This window comes from Triplophysa dalaica, chromosome 10, assembly GCF_015846415.1.
Source record: "Triplophysa dalaica isolate WHDGS20190420 chromosome 10, ASM1584641v1, whole genome shotgun sequence".
Classification (NCBI taxonomy): domain Eukaryota; kingdom Metazoa; phylum Chordata; class Actinopteri; order Cypriniformes; family Nemacheilidae; genus Triplophysa; species Triplophysa dalaica.
This window is the reverse complement of record NC_079551.1, coordinates 2,616,748-2,634,877: the sequence shown is the minus strand read 5'-3', so window position 1 is coordinate 2,634,877 and position 18,130 is coordinate 2,616,748. Positions and strand designations below refer to the sequence as shown.

General features: G+C 36.9%; 1 protein-coding gene across 12 annotated transcripts in view; it reads left to right on the top strand.

The window, feature by feature from the left end:
* Nucleotides 1–18,130, top strand: part of LOC130429683 (uncharacterized) — a 38,756-nt gene that overhangs the window by 18,783 nt on the left and 1,843 nt on the right. The window contains exons 11-24 of one of the 12 annotated variants that reach the window (XM_056758382.1): nt 758–1,060; nt 2,629–2,922; nt 3,191–3,223; nt 3,778–4,065; nt 5,774–6,076; nt 7,645–7,938; nt 8,212–8,244; nt 12,072–12,377; nt 14,683–14,979; nt 15,426–15,464; nt 15,866–15,904; nt 16,443–16,481; nt 17,020–17,058; nt 17,597–17,635. In XM_056758382.1, the coding sequence (XP_056614360.1) occupies nt 758–1,060; nt 2,629–2,922; nt 3,191–3,223; nt 3,778–4,065; nt 5,774–6,076; nt 7,645–7,938; nt 8,212–8,244; nt 12,072–12,377; nt 14,683–14,979; nt 15,426–15,464; nt 15,866–15,904; nt 16,443–16,481; nt 17,020–17,058; nt 17,597–17,635 (2,346 nt within the window). The remainder of the gene's footprint in view (nt 1–757; nt 1,061–2,628; nt 2,923–3,190; nt 3,224–3,777; nt 4,066–5,773; nt 6,077–7,644; nt 7,939–8,211; nt 8,245–12,071; nt 12,378–14,682; nt 14,980–15,425; nt 15,465–15,865; nt 15,905–16,442; nt 16,482–17,019; nt 17,059–17,596; nt 17,636–18,130) is intronic. The other 11 variants (XM_056758387.1, XM_056758385.1, XM_056758384.1 and 8 more) reach the window with 11 other exon arrangements.

Here is an 18,130-nt window from a genome sequence, read left to right as displayed (position 1 = left end):
TGTCTGTTTAGCTAGCGTTCTATAAAGAAGACGCACATGAGTTTATATCTGAGAAGCTCACATTGTACAGATGACACATTCCTGACTTGATAGCTGCCCAGCTCACGCTGTATAAAGAAGATGTGTCTCTGTGCCGCTCACACCTAGACTTTCCTCACTTCATAACATCACGGGCTGTTTAAAGAAGACAACGATGTCATCATCCATCTCGATTTGTTTCACTGTACACATCGTCCGATGCCAATTCGGTAGACATAACCCATCCTTACTCACAATACCTGCAGTACTTCCAATGATTCGGCTCTGCACGTCCGACTGGTCTAGAACATGAGCGGGTATGTGCAATGTTGGGGGCGTACATCGCAACGTCGGTTTTATGTTGGGATTGGCCTCTTTTTCAGTGGTCATTTGCATCAAACGATTAACACAAGAAGGAGAAAACATTAGTGTTTGATGCTCAAGATTTGTCATTGACCTGTACAGACCTCTTATTATTCCTCAATGTCTAGGTTAATGCAGATCTCATTCTATGGCACCTTCAAAACAGTTTGTGGCCGTATAAAGATGTTCTCTTTCAGTTCTGTTTTATATTCAAGACACGACTGACCAAATCACCACATACACCTTAAGCAGAGTTTTTGTAACCATGTTCATATTTACAGACGATGTGCTTATATATCCAAATGGTCTATAACACATTTATTTGGTCTGATGGATGTTCTTCTGTATTTTTCTCTTCTATGTGCTGCTGTTATAGATGAGCAGATTCTCAGATCAGTAGAGTTTGGACATTCTGTCATTCTATACACTGATGTTACTGGAATAGAGAGAGATGATGTGATTCAGTGGAGATTTGAAGATGATAAAACTCCCATAGCTGAAATCACTGGACTGAATAAACTCTCATATGATGAGAGATTCAAAGAGAGACTGGAGCTGAACCAAAAGACTGGACATCTCACCATCTCAAACATCACATCTGAACTCTCTGGAGTTTATAGAGCAAAGATCAGCAGCAGCAGAGGAACAACATACAGAACATACAGGGTTGTCGTCTCTGGTGAGTGGATTTGTTTTAGTGATTTATATCTGACATGATGATGAGAGATGATGCAATGACCAGAAGAGTTTGTTAGCTTATTGATTATTAATAGGAACCACTTTTGGCGGGTTTGTGGAAATTTGCCCATTCAAACTAAGTGCCATTGGACCGATAGTTGGTGCAAAGAATTCAAAATTTATAAGCATAAGGTATACTAGAGTTTCTATAATGTTGTCGTGTCTCAATAGCTTACATAGCATGATCGTGTCTCATCACGAATTTAGTGTTATGCTTGTAAATGATGACTACCAAACCACAATAAATGTTTCATGGCATTCACATATATTGCGCTGCCCACGTGGAAGCTCATACAGCGACAGTATTTACAACATTTATAACAGACAATTGTGCTTCTCAACCACATGGGGAACCATACACCAAAACAGCTTGTTGTTGCTTTAAGCTACCAACATATTAGTGTCTAGCCTAATCTTAGTTAGCCAAAAAGTAACGTACTATCTGAGCTGCTCTTTCTATCAGTTTTCTTTTAGTGCGTTACAGTCCAGCAGGTGATACGCTTTGCATGAACCGATGAAAGCATGCTGTGGTATTGCTGGAGGGACTGAGTTCATATTCTACAGTTCAGATAATACATTATACAAGTTACATTTATTTTAAATGGTGCTTCGTCCATGTTCATTTAATAATAAAATTATAATATAGAATTAATATTATTTTAACTTTTTTTTGTTTAAGTGAATGCTATTTATCACTCCCGTATGACGATGATATCATGAGCGGATTGGTCATAGCACCGCGTTTGTGAATTTAAACACACAATAAACCTCAAACCATCATTTCAACGGATTCCATTTTGCTGGTCACTTTGGTAATATACAGTGTGCACGGCCAGCGGGGGAATGGGGACAATCACGCTCCAGCATCAGGGTACGCTGTAGATTCAGGGCTCTACAAAGCTTAAGTTTGTTCGTCTGTTCGACCGTCTGTTAACGTTTCAGGTGAAGAACCGCACAATGCAACTTAACGGTTTTGCACCAGGCACAGTCGTAAACATTGCAAAGAGCTAAAACCAAACCCCTAACAAGGTCTACACATGTTCAATCAAATAAACGGATATGACGTTTATGTGGGCGTTCCCAATAATGCAGCCGGTCATCTACAGCCACTGATTTACATTTAATTTGCATGACTTTGAAAATAAAAACAGAAATGAAATAAAAGAGAAAATAAAAGGAAAATCAAACATTGCAATTTATTTAGAATTGTGTCAGTATAATTGTGTGAGCATTAATTAAAACCTTTATGTTTTTGCAATTTCTTTCATTTTCATATTGGTGGTCTTGTCTATAGATTTTAGTGAAAAAAGTACTGAAATATCAGAAATTGCATTTTCCTTTTCAATTTGACAGGGACAACACAGTGTCAATATAAACATGAAACGAAAATAAACTATTTTAATAGCTGCAATAATAATGCAATGTTAACACAAGATCAGTTGTATGTGTGATTTCAAGTAAATTATCACTCCAATTTACGTTTTCTGTGTGCTTTTACGTCTGTTTCAGCGTTCGCTTATGAGGGAGAATCTCTCACTATACACACTGACCGTAAAATACAGAGAGGCAGTGAGATTAAGTGGATCTCTGAAGATAACATCATTCTGGTCACTGGAAAGAATGGAGACGACAGAGAAACCAAATATACAGATGATGAGAGATTCAAAGACAGACTGAAGATGAATCATGAGACTGGAGATCTCACCATCACAAAGATCAGAAAGACAGATGATGGAGTTTATAAACTACAGATCAGGAGTGATGGAAAGATCTCATACAAGATGATCAATGTTTTTGTCAACGGTGAGTAACTCAAGATATCTGAAATATAATAATTCACTTCATTTTATATCAATCTTATATAATCTATTAATGATCTGAAAAAAATTGATTGCATTGATTAATTTAATAACATCATATTTCTACACTTTTATTGTTTGTTTTTTTGAGTCATTGGTAAATGCAGCAGAATTATTAAAGATTGTCTCTTATATAAAGTGACTCTGTGTTCACACAAACATGTGCAGAAAACACTTATAAATGTTTCATTTGTGTGTTTGATTCTTAACAGACGGCCCTTCTCCAGATCAGAAGCAGAACTCAGGTGAGATTCTCTACAGCTGTGAGTTTGAGTCTGATTCACCAAATCATGTGAAATCATTTTATCATGTGAAAGCTGATGTGTCATTTATTTGAAACATGATTTATTTTTAAATGTTTGAATCAAAATTTTCTGTATTTATAAGTGAGCACATATGACATAATTTAGATATATTCTTAAAATAAAAAAATAGATTTTACAGGTGTTGGTCACATGGCCTTGTAAACTATCAGAACTGTTTAGCATGTTGACACAATGTTATATGATCTCCTACATGTTAGTCGCTTTGGATAAAAGCATCTGCCAAATAAATAAATACAAATGTGTTAATGTGTGTTATCAGCAGTATAACACACTGTAGTGATATTTGTAAGTATTACCATGAATAATGAACACATGAATAAACAATCATATTGATATTAACTTACAAATACATCTGTCATATGTTTAATAATGATTATTTATGTTGACATGATCATGAAATGATTATTAATGTAATATGAATGTGTTATAATGTTTGTGTTTCTCTCTTCTGTGTGCTGCTGTGATTGATACAGTGTGTAAATATGAGAATGATTCTGTGACTCTGAACACTGATGTTACTGAACTACAGTCAGATGATGTGATCCAGTGGAGGTTTGGAGAAACTCTCATAGCTGAAATCAATAGAAAGAACAACAAGTTCACTACAGATGATGAGATATTCAGAGACAGACTGAATCTGAATGATAAGACTGGAGATCTCACCATCAGAGATCTCAACACTGAACACACTGGACACTATAAACTGAAGATCATCAACAGTAGAGGAACATCATACTCTCAGTTTAAAGTTTATGTCAGGGGTAAGTAAAGCTCAAGTTAATGTGATGAGAATGATGGCTTTTATATATCAAGTGCTGTATTGACATTACATGTGTTGTGATTTTATCTTCTCCACCAGTTTTGGATGTAACTAGTTACTAAGTAATTAGTTACTGTAATTTAATTACTTTTCCCTTGAAAGAGTAAAGTAATGGATTACTCATTTGTTTTCTGTAATTTAATTACAGTTACTTTTGATGTAATTAAACTAAATACTTTGTGAAATATATGCGTGTGCAATAGTGTAATTGACATCAAAATTCAAAGTCTTACTTTCAAATCTGTGCTTTAATGTATAATTCTCACATTTGTAATACTTTGGTCAGTTAATAATATTATTAATTTGAATGAATTAAATAGTTTCATGTCTATCATTAAATCACTTAACTTATCAAGGTTGATGTAGGATATAGAAAGTAATTAGTAATGAGTAACTAAATACCTTTTGGACAGAGTCATTTGGACAGTAATCTAATTACACTATTGAATATGTAATGAGTAACTAGTAATTAATTACTTTTTCAGAGTAACTTACCCAACACTGTTCTCCACACATCTTCTGAAATTGCTTCATGTTAAGCTGCAGGACTTAGATTTTATCTGCAAATAATAAGAATGTTATTTCACCACGAAATGAAACTTTCACAACTAAATAAATATTTCCCCATGTTTTGTGCCTAGAATAAAAAGGTATTTTATTACTTTATTTGCAAGGTCCATTAATATGAATGATGAGCTCTGCTCTGATTGGCTGTTTCACAGCCCTTGCTCATGGATGCGACTAGCTGACACAGTTGACAGATCGCTGAAATGGCAGAAGTAGAAAAGATCACTGCTTACTGATTGTAGCAGGGGTTTCTCGTGGCAATATGGCCGGAATTGAAGACCTTGCGCAGACCCGCCTGACTTTATAACTGTATAAAGGAGATGTGTGTCTGTTTAGCTAGCGTTCTATAAAGAAGACGCACATGAGTTTATATCTGAGAAGCTCACATTGTACAGATGACACATTCCTGACTTGATAGCTGCCCAGCTCACGCTGTATAAAGAAGATGTGTCTCTGTGCAGCTCACACCTAGACTTTCCTCACTTCATAACATCACGGGCTGTTTAAAGAAGACAACGATGTCATCATCCATCTCGATTTGTTTCACTGTACACATCGTCCGATGCCAATTCGGTAGACATAACCCATCCTTACTCACAATACCTGCAGTACTTCCAATGATTCGGGTCTGCACGTCCGACTGGTCTAGAACATGAGCGGGTATGTGCAATGTTGGGGGCGTACATCGCAACGTCGGTTTTATGTTGGGATTGGCCTCTTTTTCAGTGGTCATTTGCATCAAACGATTAACACAAGAAGGAGAAAACATTAGTGTTTGATGCTCAAGATTTGTCATTGACCTGTACAGACCTCTTATTATTCCTCAATGTCTAGGTTAATGCAGATATCATTCTATGGCACCTTCAAAACAGTTTGTGGCCGTATAAAGATGTTCTCTTTCAGTTCTGTTTTATATTCAAGACACGACTGACCAAATCACCACATACACCTTAAGCAGAGTTTTTGTAACCATGTTCATATTTACAGACGATGTGCTTATATATCCAAATGGTCTATAACACATTTATTTGGTCTGATGGATGTTCTTCTGTATTTTTCTCTTCTATGTGCTGCTGTTATAGATGAGCAGATTCTCAGATCAGTAGAGTTTGGACATTCTGTCATTCTATACACTGATGTTACTGGAATAGAGAGAGATGATGTGATTCAGTGGAGATTTGAAGATGATAAAACTCCCATAGCTGAAATCACTGGACTGAATAAACTCTCATATGATGAGAGATTCAAAGAGAGACTGGAGCTGAACCAAAAGACTGGACATCTCACCATCTCAAACATCACATCTGAACTCTCTGGAGTTTATAGAGCAAAGATCATCAGCAGCAGAGGAACAACATACAGAACATACAGGGTTGTCGTCTCTGGTGAGTGGATTTGTTTTAGTGATTTATATCTGACATGATGATGAGAGATGATGCAATGACCAGAAGAGTTTGTTGGCTTATTGATTATTAATAGGAACCACTTTTGGCGGGTTTGTGGAAATTTGCCCATTCAAACTAAGTGCCATTGGACCGATAGTTGGTGCAATTAATTCAAAATTTATAAGCATAAGGTAGACTAGAGTTACTATAATGTTGTCGTGTCTCAATAGCTTACATAGCATGATCGTGTCTCATCACGAATTTAGTGTTATGCTTGTAAATGATGACTACCAAACCACAATAAATGCTTCATGGCATTCACATATATTGCGCTGCCCACGTGGAAGCTCATACAGCGACAGTATTTACAACATTGATAACAGACAATTGTGCTTCTCAACCACATGGGGAACCATACACCAAAACAGCTTGTTGTTGCTTTAAGCTACCACCATATTACTGTCTAGCCTAATCTTAGTTAGCCAAAAAGTAACGTACTATCTGAGCTGCTCTTTCTATCAGTTTTCTTTTAGTGCGTTACAGTCCAGCAGGTGATACGCTTTGCATGAACCGATGAAAGCATGCTGTGGTATTGCTGGAGGGACTGAGTTCATATTCTACAGTTCAGATAATACATTATACAAGTTACATTTATTTTAAATGGTGCTTCGTCCATGTTCATTTAATAATAAAATTATAATATAGAATTAATATTATTTTAACTTTTTTTTGTTTAAGTGAATGCTATTTATCACTCCCGTATGACGATGATATCATGAGCGGATTGGTCATAGCACCGCGTTTGTGAATTTAAACACACAATAAACCTCAAACCATCATTTCAACGGATTCCATTTTGCTGGTCACTTTGGTAATATACAGTGTGCACGGCCAGCGGGGGAATGGGGACAATCACGCTCCAGCATCAGGGTACGCTGTAGATTCAGGGCTCTACAAAGCTTAAGTTTGTTCGTCTGTTCGACCGTCTGTTAACGTTTCAGGTGAAGAACCGCACAATGCAACTTAACGGTTTTGCACCAGGCACAGTCGTAAACATTGCAAAGAGCTAAAACCAAACCCCTAACAAGGTCTACACATGTTCAATCAAATAAACGGATATGACGTTTATGTGGGCGTTCCCAATAATGCAGCCGGTCATCTACAGCCACTGATTTACATTTAATTTGCATGACTTTGAAAATAAAAACAGAAATGAAATAAAAGAGAAAATAAAAGGAAAATCAAACATTGCATTTTATTTAGAATTGTGTCAGTATCATTGTGTGAGCATTAATTAAAACCTTTATGTTTTTGCAATTTCTTTCATTTTCATATTGGTGGTCTTGTCTATAGATTTTAGTGAAAAAAGTACTGAAATATCAGAAATTGCATTTTCCTTTTCAATTTGACAGGGACAACACAGTGTCAATATAAACATGAAACGAAAATAAACTATTTTAATAGCTGCAATAATAATGCAATGTTAACACAAGATCAGCTGTATGTGTGATTTCAAGTAAATTATCACTCCAATTTACGTTTTCTGTGTGCTTTTACGTCTGTTTCAGCGTTCGCTTATGAGGGAGAATCTCTCACTATACACACTGACCGTAAAATACAGAGAGGCAGTGAGATCAAGTGGATCTCTGAAGATAACATCATTCTGGTCACTGGAAAGAATGGAGAAGACAGAGAAACCAAATACACAGATGATGAGAGATTCAAAGACAGACTGAAGATGGATCATAAGACTGGAGATCTCACCATCACAAAGATCAGAAAGACAGATGATGGAGTTTATAAACTACAGGTCAACAGTGATGATAAGATCTCATACAAGATGATCAATGTTTTTGTCAACGGTGAGTAACTCAAGATATCTGAAATATAATAATTCACTTCATTTTATATCAATCTTATATAATCTATTAATGATCTGAAAAAAATTGATTGCATTGATTAATTTAATAACATCAGATTTCTATACTTTTATTGTTTGTTTATTTGAACATAGTCAATGGTAAATGCAGCAGGATTATTAAAGATTCTCTCTTATATAAAGTGACTCTGTGATCACACAAACATGTGCAGAAAACACTTATAAATGTTTCATTTGTGTGTTTGATTCTTAACAGACGGCCCTTCTCCAGATCAGAAGCAAAACTCAGGTGAGATTCTCTACAGCTGTGAGTTTGAGTCTGATTCACCAAATCATGTGAAATCATTTTATCATGTGAAAGCTAATGTGTCAATTATTTGTAACATATTATATTTATTTTATTTATAAACATTTATATATGGCAGTCAGAATCTGTTTAATCTGCACATGTCAGGTTCGGTAAAGAAAGTCAAATCCAACCAAAATAAAAATAATTTAATATAATCACCATTTAGTTGGAAGACTCTCTTGTGGGTTGTTCTTAGAATGCTTGCAAGTTGTAGAGTGCTAAAAATGATCACATAGGTAGGTAGTTTTGTAGTAATCATGTTTTTTTTGGTGCATTGAGAACTTAGAGGAAAACCATGGTTTTACTTTTGGGATTTTGGCACCCAGTGTTGAGAGGTATGTGTTATCATGTAGTTTGTGTCACGGTCGGAGGGACAGAACCTAAGTGCAGGCAGCAATGAAGGGGTAAACAGAATATTTATTAGATCTCCGAACTCCGATCTCCGAACGGCCCAAGGGGAAAAAAAATCAGCGGGACAAGATAGACAAGAACGAAGACAGACACCACACAGACAAAACAGAACATACTAGGGGCAGGGCTGACAAAACAATGAAGGGATTGGGGTTGGACATTAAGAAAAACATCAACAGGAAGGGAGGGGGGGAATGGGTTGGACAAGACTAGGAGTGCTAAACTGGGGTGGGACATGAGGAGGGGACTTAGGAGGGAACGTGGGGTGCTTCTTAGGGTGAAGCCGGGGCTTGGGATGGGCCGGAAAGGAATGGACAGACATGGCTGGGGAAGGCTGGGAGAAACACGGCCGGACAGGGCTAGGCGCTGGCTGGAAGGCCAGCTGGGCATGGCTGGGAACTGCCTGCATGGTCGGAGGAACATGGCTGGTCGCCGGCTGGAATGCCGGCTGCTGGGCCAGCTGCTGGGCCGGGACGGGTGCCGGCTGGGACGCTGGCTGCTGCACCTTACTGGACTCCGGCTGCTGCACCGTCTGGGATGCCGGCTTGATTGCCGGCTGAATCGCCGGACTCGGGACAACCGGACTCAATACCACTGGATGCTGGGCAGTACTGGACTGCGCTCCCCTCCCCGGTTACGTCTTCTTCGACCAACCCACTGAGCATGGGGTTGGCTGCGGAGAAGAGATGGGGAGGCTGAACAGTTCTGATCCGGAGGAGTCGGACGGGGAGTCCCACGACTTCCTCCCAGTCTTGGTTTTAGCCGCCGCATCTCAGCAGGTCCTAGGGGTTCGACGAGGCAGCTATTAAAAATAATTTTTAGTTCGGCCTCGTTGAACCCCGAGCCAGAAAGTTCATAGCGAACTCCTTAAGGGGCGTCCCCTTCTGTTTGAGACCGAGCATGATGGGCCTGGTGTCTTCAAAACGCCATGCTCGACTCTGCAGTAGCTGTCTGCTGGGTTCTTTGCGGTCTGTTCATTCTGTTACGGTCGGAACATTAAAACATTAAAATAAGATTGTATTTCAAGTCAATCTGAAATAATTGCATAGATAACTGAAAACGATGGTAGGCCTACTTTAATTTTCCAAAAATATATTTTTACTACACAATGAGCAACCAAATGAAAATACACCCGTCACAAAGTTCAATGTAAGGAAGGAAGGAGGCGGGAACCGGCGGACATTAAATAAACATTTAATAAAATAAACAAACCACAAAACGAAAGTAAAATGTACATACAAACATAATTAAACACAACATAATGCCCAGGCCTGGTCCTCTCTTGTCGTACACTCCTGTCGCTTGTCCTTTTTTAATTCCAGATATCCTTCATGAGAGATGCGAGACCTATGCAAAAGCAGCTGAAACTCGTATTGGAAGCTATTAATAGGAACCACTTTTAGTGGGTTTGTGGAAATTTGCCCATTCAAACTAAGTGCCATTGGACCGATAGTTGGTGCAAAGAATTCAAAATTTATAACCATAAGGCAGACTAGAGGTAATGTAATGTTGTCGTGTCTCAACAGCTTACATAGCATGATCGTGTCTCAACACGAATTTAGTGTTATGCTTGTAAATGATGAATACCAAACCACAATAAATGTTTCATGGCATTCACATATATTGCGCTGCCCACGTGGAAGCTCATACAGCGACAGTATTTACAACATTGATAACAGACAATTGTGCTTCTCAACCACATGGGGAACCATACACCAAAACAGCTCGTTGTTGCTTTAAGCTACCAACATATTAGTGTCTAGCCTAATCTTAGTTAGCCAAAAAGTCTGAGCTGCTCTTTCTATCAGTTTTCTTTTAGTGAGTTAGAGTCCAGCAGGTGATAAGCTTTGCATGAACAGATGAAAGCATGCTGTGGTATTGCTGGAGGGACTGAGTTCATATTCTACAGTTCAGATAACACATTATACAAGTTAAATTCATTTTCAATCGTGCTTCGTCCATGTTCATTTAATAATAAAATTATAATATAGAAGTCTTTCTGGTTGGCTAGTGCAGCGCCAATGGCTTAGAGATACTTAAAATGCGATGCTTGCTTCTTGTGTAAGTCTAATAATTTATCAAGGGGTTTAGGATTCCTGAGCAATTTTTCATTGTTTAAATGAATGTTATTTATCAGTCTCGTATGACTATGATATCATAAGCGATTGGTCAGAGCACAGCGCTTGTGAATTAAACACACAATAAACCTCAGGCTTCTGCTTCTGTGCATTTTTGAATCAGAGCTGAGTAAAAACGGTCTCAAAGGAGTCCACAGGTACCAAAGTGGATACTCTCACATGTTCACACTTATTTGTGGAGGTTCTGATACTGTTTTCACTCCATATTTTTCATTCTCTCACTTGCTTACTTCAGCTGTAATCCTCCTAGTCACATGGCCTTGTAAACTACAGTACTGTTTAGCATGTTGACTGTATGTTATAGGATCTCCTACTTGTAAGTCGCTTTGGATGAAAGCTTCTGCCAAATTAATAAATATAAACGTGTTAATGTGTATTACATTTACAACATTACATTAGCAGTTTCATCTGTTAGTGTTAATTTGAATTAATGCACAAATTAATATTAACTTACAGATACATCTGGCATATGTTTAATAATGATTATTTATGTTGACATGATCATGAAATGATTATTAATGTAATATGAATGTGTTATAATGTTTGTGTTTCTCTCTTCTGTGTGCTGCTGTGACTGATACAGTGTGTAAATATGAGAATGATTCTGTCACTCTGAACACTGATGTTACTGAACTAAAGTCAGATGATGTGATCCAGTGGAGGTTTGGAGAAACTCTCATAGCTGAAATCAATAGAAAGAACAACAAGTTCACTACAGATGATGAGATATTCAGAGACAGACTGAAGCTGAATGATAAGACTGGAGATCTCACCATCAGAGATCTCAACACTGAACACACCCTTTTGAAAATGTACTTAGATTTTACAAGTGTAGTAACCATGTTTTTTTGGTGCATTGACAACTTAGGGCAAAACCATTGTTTTACTAATTGGATTTTGGTACCCAAATGTTGACAGGTATGCGTCATCATCAAGTTTTTGAGTCACAACTTCAGACCCGTTTTCATTTCACTCTGACCATTCTATATTTTAAAACTGCTTATTGATGAATATTTTCTCTGTCAGTTCTGTTTCATTACCAAGACACGTCTGATCAAATCAACACACACACCTTTAAAAGCAAAGTTTTTGTAACCATGTTTTTATTTTACAGATGAAAATTATTGGTGCTTGAACATCAAAACAGTCCATAACACATTTATTTGATCTGATGGACGTTCTTCTGTGTTTTTTCTCTTCTGTGTACTGCTGTTATAGATGAACAGATATACAGATCAGTAGAGTTTGGACATCATGTCATTCTATACACTGATGTTACTGGAATACAGACTGATGATGTGATTCAGTGGATGTTTGGAGATGACAAAACTCCCATAGCTGAAATGACTGGAGGGACTAAACCCTCATATGATGAGAGATTCAAAGAGAGACTGAAGCTGAACCCTCTGACTGGAGATCTCACCATCACAAGCATCACATCTGAACTCTCTGGAGTTTATAGAGCAAAGATCATAAGCAGCAGTAGAGGAACAGAATACAGAACATACAGAGTTGTCGTCTCTGGTGAGTGGATTTGTTTTAGTGATTTATATCTGACATGATGATGAGAGATGATTGTAACACATCTCAATAAAATGGAGGGAAGGAGGCGGGAACCGGCAAACATTCAAAACATTTAATAAACTAATATAACAGCCGGCGGCCCCTCACGGACGACCGCCGTTTTTATTTTTTTAACAAAACATAATATAAATACAAACATAACATAAGTTCGGGCCCGGTCCTCTCTCTTCGACGGTCCGGTCGCTCGTTCCTTTTATATGCTCCCATCTCCTACGCGATTCGAGCCCGGTGTGCGCACAGCTGGCGCTAATTCACAATTACTCACCGAACTCGATTCACGGTCTCGCCCTGCCTACTCTACTACAATGATGTAATGACCAGAAGAGTTTTACACTAAACACTGCAGGGCTGTACATTATTTTTTTTTGCATGTAGCTGTAATAGCAGAAATGAAAACTGCTGCTTTCTGTATGTTTTCCTGTCATCTCCGGTTGCGTTCATATGTAAATCGTGGGCACATATTTTATTCATTCGATAAAAGAAACTCATACATTACATGCCCATAAACCCTCTCATTGAAGAAATCAGAACATAAGTGATCGATAGTGGATGAAAGAGAGCGATTCAAGCACGAGGTTTAAACAGGTAGTGTCCCCCTCGCCCACTTGTGATGTGATCGACCAAAACACTTTGTAAATTGCTAACTAGTCTGACAAATACTTCACTTATTGTAAAATGAATAAACAACTACCCCCTAAGTTTCCCTTTCAGTGTAAGTCCAATATAACATTAACCCTGTCCTTTTAAACTGCCATTTGTCACTCATGCTTATCAGTTTGTCCATAAAGTCAGTAATTGTAACAATGTTCTAGACAGTGAAGGAAGGAGACAGGGTCGGCTTGATATATTAACAAAAATAAATAAAAATTCAGGCGTGATCACAATACGTTCTATCAACCATCAACAAACTCCAAATATATTTCTAAGATAAGAGGCAGCTTGCTTCCAGCTCTGTCCTTACGAGTTCCTCATTCAGTTTCTCTCTCTCCCATCCTTCTAGTTGTGGTGGCTTTTGTCCGTCTCCTCACCAATTACTGGAACTAGACATAGGTGTTTATCATCAGCACTTGATCCACTTACGTCCCGCTCTTCTCATGCCTCCCTCTCTTGTTGCAGACCTCGCTTAGCCACACCCCCCTCGCCACAAACCCCACCACCTGACACCGGCCTTCAGCCTCCATCCCCCAGTAGAGAAAGCTGGTAACTGGCATCTGTGCCCCCGGCCTGTGTACCACCTTGAATTTAATTGTTGTTGGGCAAGATACCGACGGGATATGAGGCTGATTCACGTACGCAGACTTGCTAGTGACCTGTGATTTATAAAGCGAATATTGCTTACAAGTGTGCGTACACACAGTTTTATAAGTGTGAATATTTTTTGCAACACTCGTCCAGCCGATCTCTCTTCCCTTTCGCTTCCGCTGTCGAGCTTTAAAGCGTCTCCTCGCCAATTACTAGAACGAGAAGCAGGTGTTTTCACTGAGCCGTTGATTTGCCTACTCCCCGTCTCTCTCCCAACACTCCCTCTCCCCGCAGAGCGTGCTGAACCACGCCCCCCTTGCCACAATGATATTTTACAATTCAATTTCATTTATATAACGCTTTTATACAATTTTTGTTGTTACAAAGCAGCTGTACAAGAAAAATATTGACTATAAGCATATATGCAACATAAATTAAATAACATTTTAAATAATAAATTCTATAGCAGCCCCCCGGCAGGCAAACAGTTCGTAACAATATGCAAATGGTGGCGAGGAACCCAAAACTCCAATTGAGAAAAACCCCTCACGGGAACCCAGGCCCAACCAGGGGATTCCAGCTCCCCTCTAGCAAAAAGCTTCTGCCTCTGCACAAGCTCAACAGTTCTTGCACGACAAGTCTAAATAAAAATAAATAATCATAGTAATAAGGTTAATAATAGATTCAAGATTTTCATTAATAATCTAGTTGCAGTTCAAATTTTGTAGTGACGACGTGTCAAGTCACAGAGTCCTTTATCCAGCTCTATAATCTCAGCTCTTGTCAGGATACCGCTTCCCATTCTCTCCTCTACCATCAGATCTTGACATGAACAGCATCTTGCCCGCTGTGGTAACCTTGGAACAATGAGACAAGACTAGCTGAGAGTAAAGAGAGTTTACACCTGTAAAGATTTGAAAAGCTGCAATAAAATGGAGCTATAAGTCTTTCTTCTTGTAAATCATCACTTTATTTCATCTGTGTGTTTTCACGTCTGTTTCAGTGATCGCTTATGAGGGAGAATCTCTCACCATACCGACTAACAGTAAAATACTGAGCGGCAGTGAGATCAAGTGGATCTCTGAAGGTAACATCAGTCTGGTCACTGGAAAGATGGGATATTTTTATGTCACAGAAACCAAATGTACAGATAATGAGAGATTCAAAGGCAGACTGAAGATGAATTCCTATGGCGATCTCACCATCACAAAGATCAGAAAGACGGATGATGGAGTTTATGAACTACAAATCAGCAGTGATGGAAAGATCTCATACAAGATGATCAATGTTTTTGTCATCAGTGAGTTACTCAAGATATCTGATATATAATCACTTCATTTTATATCAATATTCTCTATAAACTATCAATAGTTACATCTACAGGTGCATGTCAATTAATTAGAATATTGTGAAAAAGGTTCATATTTTTTGTCACTCATTTCAGAAAGTAAAACCAATATATAAAAAAGATCATAAAAGCTTGAAATATTTCACTCTATGTGTAATGAATCTATATACCATATTGGTTTGACTTTGTGAAATGATTGACAAAACTATTGACCTTTTCATGATATTCTAATTAATTGAGATGCACCTGTAAATTTACACTCTTATTTTGTTGAATTGATTAATTTAAAAAAATCTAATATTTAGACTTTTATTGTTTGTTTATTTGAAGTAAGTGTTGATGCAGCAGGATATAAAAGATTCATATTTTTTTAATGAACTGATTTTTGCTTTAAACAGACAAGGCTGTTGGAAAAGTAAAGGACAAACAGATATCAGGTAACACATCCAAATTGATATATCATCTTATAATGAAGAACTGTGTTCTGAAGCGTTTACAGTGAGATTTCAGTCCTGCAGTTTCTGTAAACGGTGAAAACTGTCCTATAATTTCATTAGACTTGAGTTTGTTTTCAATAATTGTCCTGAGTTTTTTGTCATTTATAATGGAGTTATTTAAAGGGATAGTTTTATCATGTGAAGGCGAACGTGTCATTTAATTTCTAACATATGTAATATTTATTTTAGGATACTTTCAAACATTTATATTTAGTTGCATATATTAATTAAATAAAATCTAATGTTTAGACTTTTATTGTTTGTTTATTTGAAGTAAGTGTTGATGCAGCAGGATATAAAAGATTCATAATTTATAATGAACTGATTTTTGCTTTAAACAGACAAGGCTGTTGGAAAAGTAAAGGACAAACAGATATCAGGTAACACATCACAATTGATATATCATCTCATAATGAAGAACTGTGTTTTGAAGCGTTTACAGTGAGATTTCAGTCCTGAAGTTTCTGTAAACAGTGAAAACGTCTTGGTTACGTATGTAAACTCAGTTCCCTGATGGAGGGAACGAGACGTTGTATCGAGAACGATAGATGGGGTTCTCAAGGGCGAAACCCATCTGTCGTTTTCGACACAACGTCGAGAGACCGACAGAAAGGGAACTGTCCTATAATTTCATTAGACTTGAGTTTGTTTTCAATAATTGTCCTGAGTTTTTTGTCATTTATAATTGAGTTATTTAAAGGGATAGTTTTTTCATGTGAAGGCGAACGTGTCATTTAATTTCTAACATATGTAATATTTATTTTAGGATACTTTCAAACATTTATATTTAGTTGCATATATTAATTAAATAAAATCTAATGTTTAGACTTTTATTGTTTGTTTATTTGAAGTAAGTGTTGATGCAGCAGGATATAAAAGATTCATAATTTATAATGAACTGATTTTTGCTTTAAACAGACAAGGCTGTTGGAAAAGTAAAGGACAAACAGATATCAGGTAACACATCACAATTGATATATCGTCTCATAATGAAGAACTGTGATTTGAAGCGTTTACAGTGAGATTTCAGTCCTGAAGTTTCTGTAAACAGTGAAAACGTCTTGGTTACGTATGTAAACTCAGTTCCCTGATGGAGGGAACGAGACGTTGTATCGAGAACGATAGATGGGGTTCTCAAGGGCGAAACCCATCTGTCGTTTTCGACACAACGTCGAGAGACCGACAGAAAGGGAACTGTCCTATAATTTCATTAGACTTGAGTTTGTATTCAAAAACTGTCCTGAGTTTTTTATCATTTATAATTGAGTTATTTAAAGGGATAGTTTTATCATGTGAACGCTAACCTGTCATTTCATTTCTAACATATGTTATATTTATTTTAGGATACTTTCAAACATTTATATTTAGTTGCATATATTAATTAAATAAAATCTAATGTTTAGACTTTTATTGTTTGTTTATTTGAAGTAAGTGTTGATGCAGCAGGATATAAAAGATTCATAATTTATAATGAACTGATTTTTGCTTTAAACAGACAAGGCTGTTGGAAAAGTAAAGGACAAACAGATATCAGGTAACACATCACAATTGATATATCGTCTCATAATGAAGAACTGTGATTTGAAGCGTTTACAGTGAGATTTCAGTCCTGAAGTTTCTGTAAACAGTGAAAACGTCTTGGTTACGTATGTAAACTCAGTTCCCTGATGGAGGGAACGAGACGTTGTATCGAGAACGATAGATGGGGTTCTCAAGGGCGAAACCCATCTGTCGTTTTCGACACAACGTCGAGAGACCGACAGAAAGGGAACTGTCCTATAATTTCATTAGACTTGAGTTTGTATTCAAAAACTGTCCTGAGTCTTTTATCATTTATAATTGAGTTATTTAAAGGGATAGTTTTATCATGTGAACGCTAACCTGTCATTTCATTTCTAACATATGTTATATTTATTTTAGGATACTTTCAAACATTTATATTTAGTTGCATATATTAATTAAATAAAATCTAATGTTTAGACTTTTATTGTTTGTTTATTTGAAGTAAGTGTTGATGCAGCAGGATATAAAAGATTCATAATTTATAATGAACTGATTTTTGCTTTAAACAGACAAGGCTGTTGGAAAAGTAAAGGACAAACAGAAAGCAGGTAACGCATCACAATTGATATATCGTCTCATAATGAAGAACTGTGTTCTGAAGCGTTTACATTGAGATTTCAGTCCTGAAGTTTCTGTAAACAGTGAAAACTGTCCTATAATTTCATTAGACTTGAGTTTGTGTTCAATAACTTTCTGAGTTTTTATCATTTATAATTGAGTTATTTAAAGGGATAATTTTATAATGTGAAGGCGAACGTGTCATTTAATTTCTAACATATGTTATATTTATTTTAGTATACTTTCAAACATTTATATTTAGCAGTCTGAAACTGTTTAATCTAAACACATGTTTCTCATGATTGAATATATTTACTGAAGTGATGTTCATTTGTTTACTTCAGTGAAGTGAAAGACAATTATTTAAAGAATGTACATTCTTTTATGAAGAAAATTAATCAATGTTTAACTCTATTGCTGATACGTTGTTTAATGATATTGTGAATGTCATTTCAAAATGTTATTTCTTCGGCAAATTTGTTGAC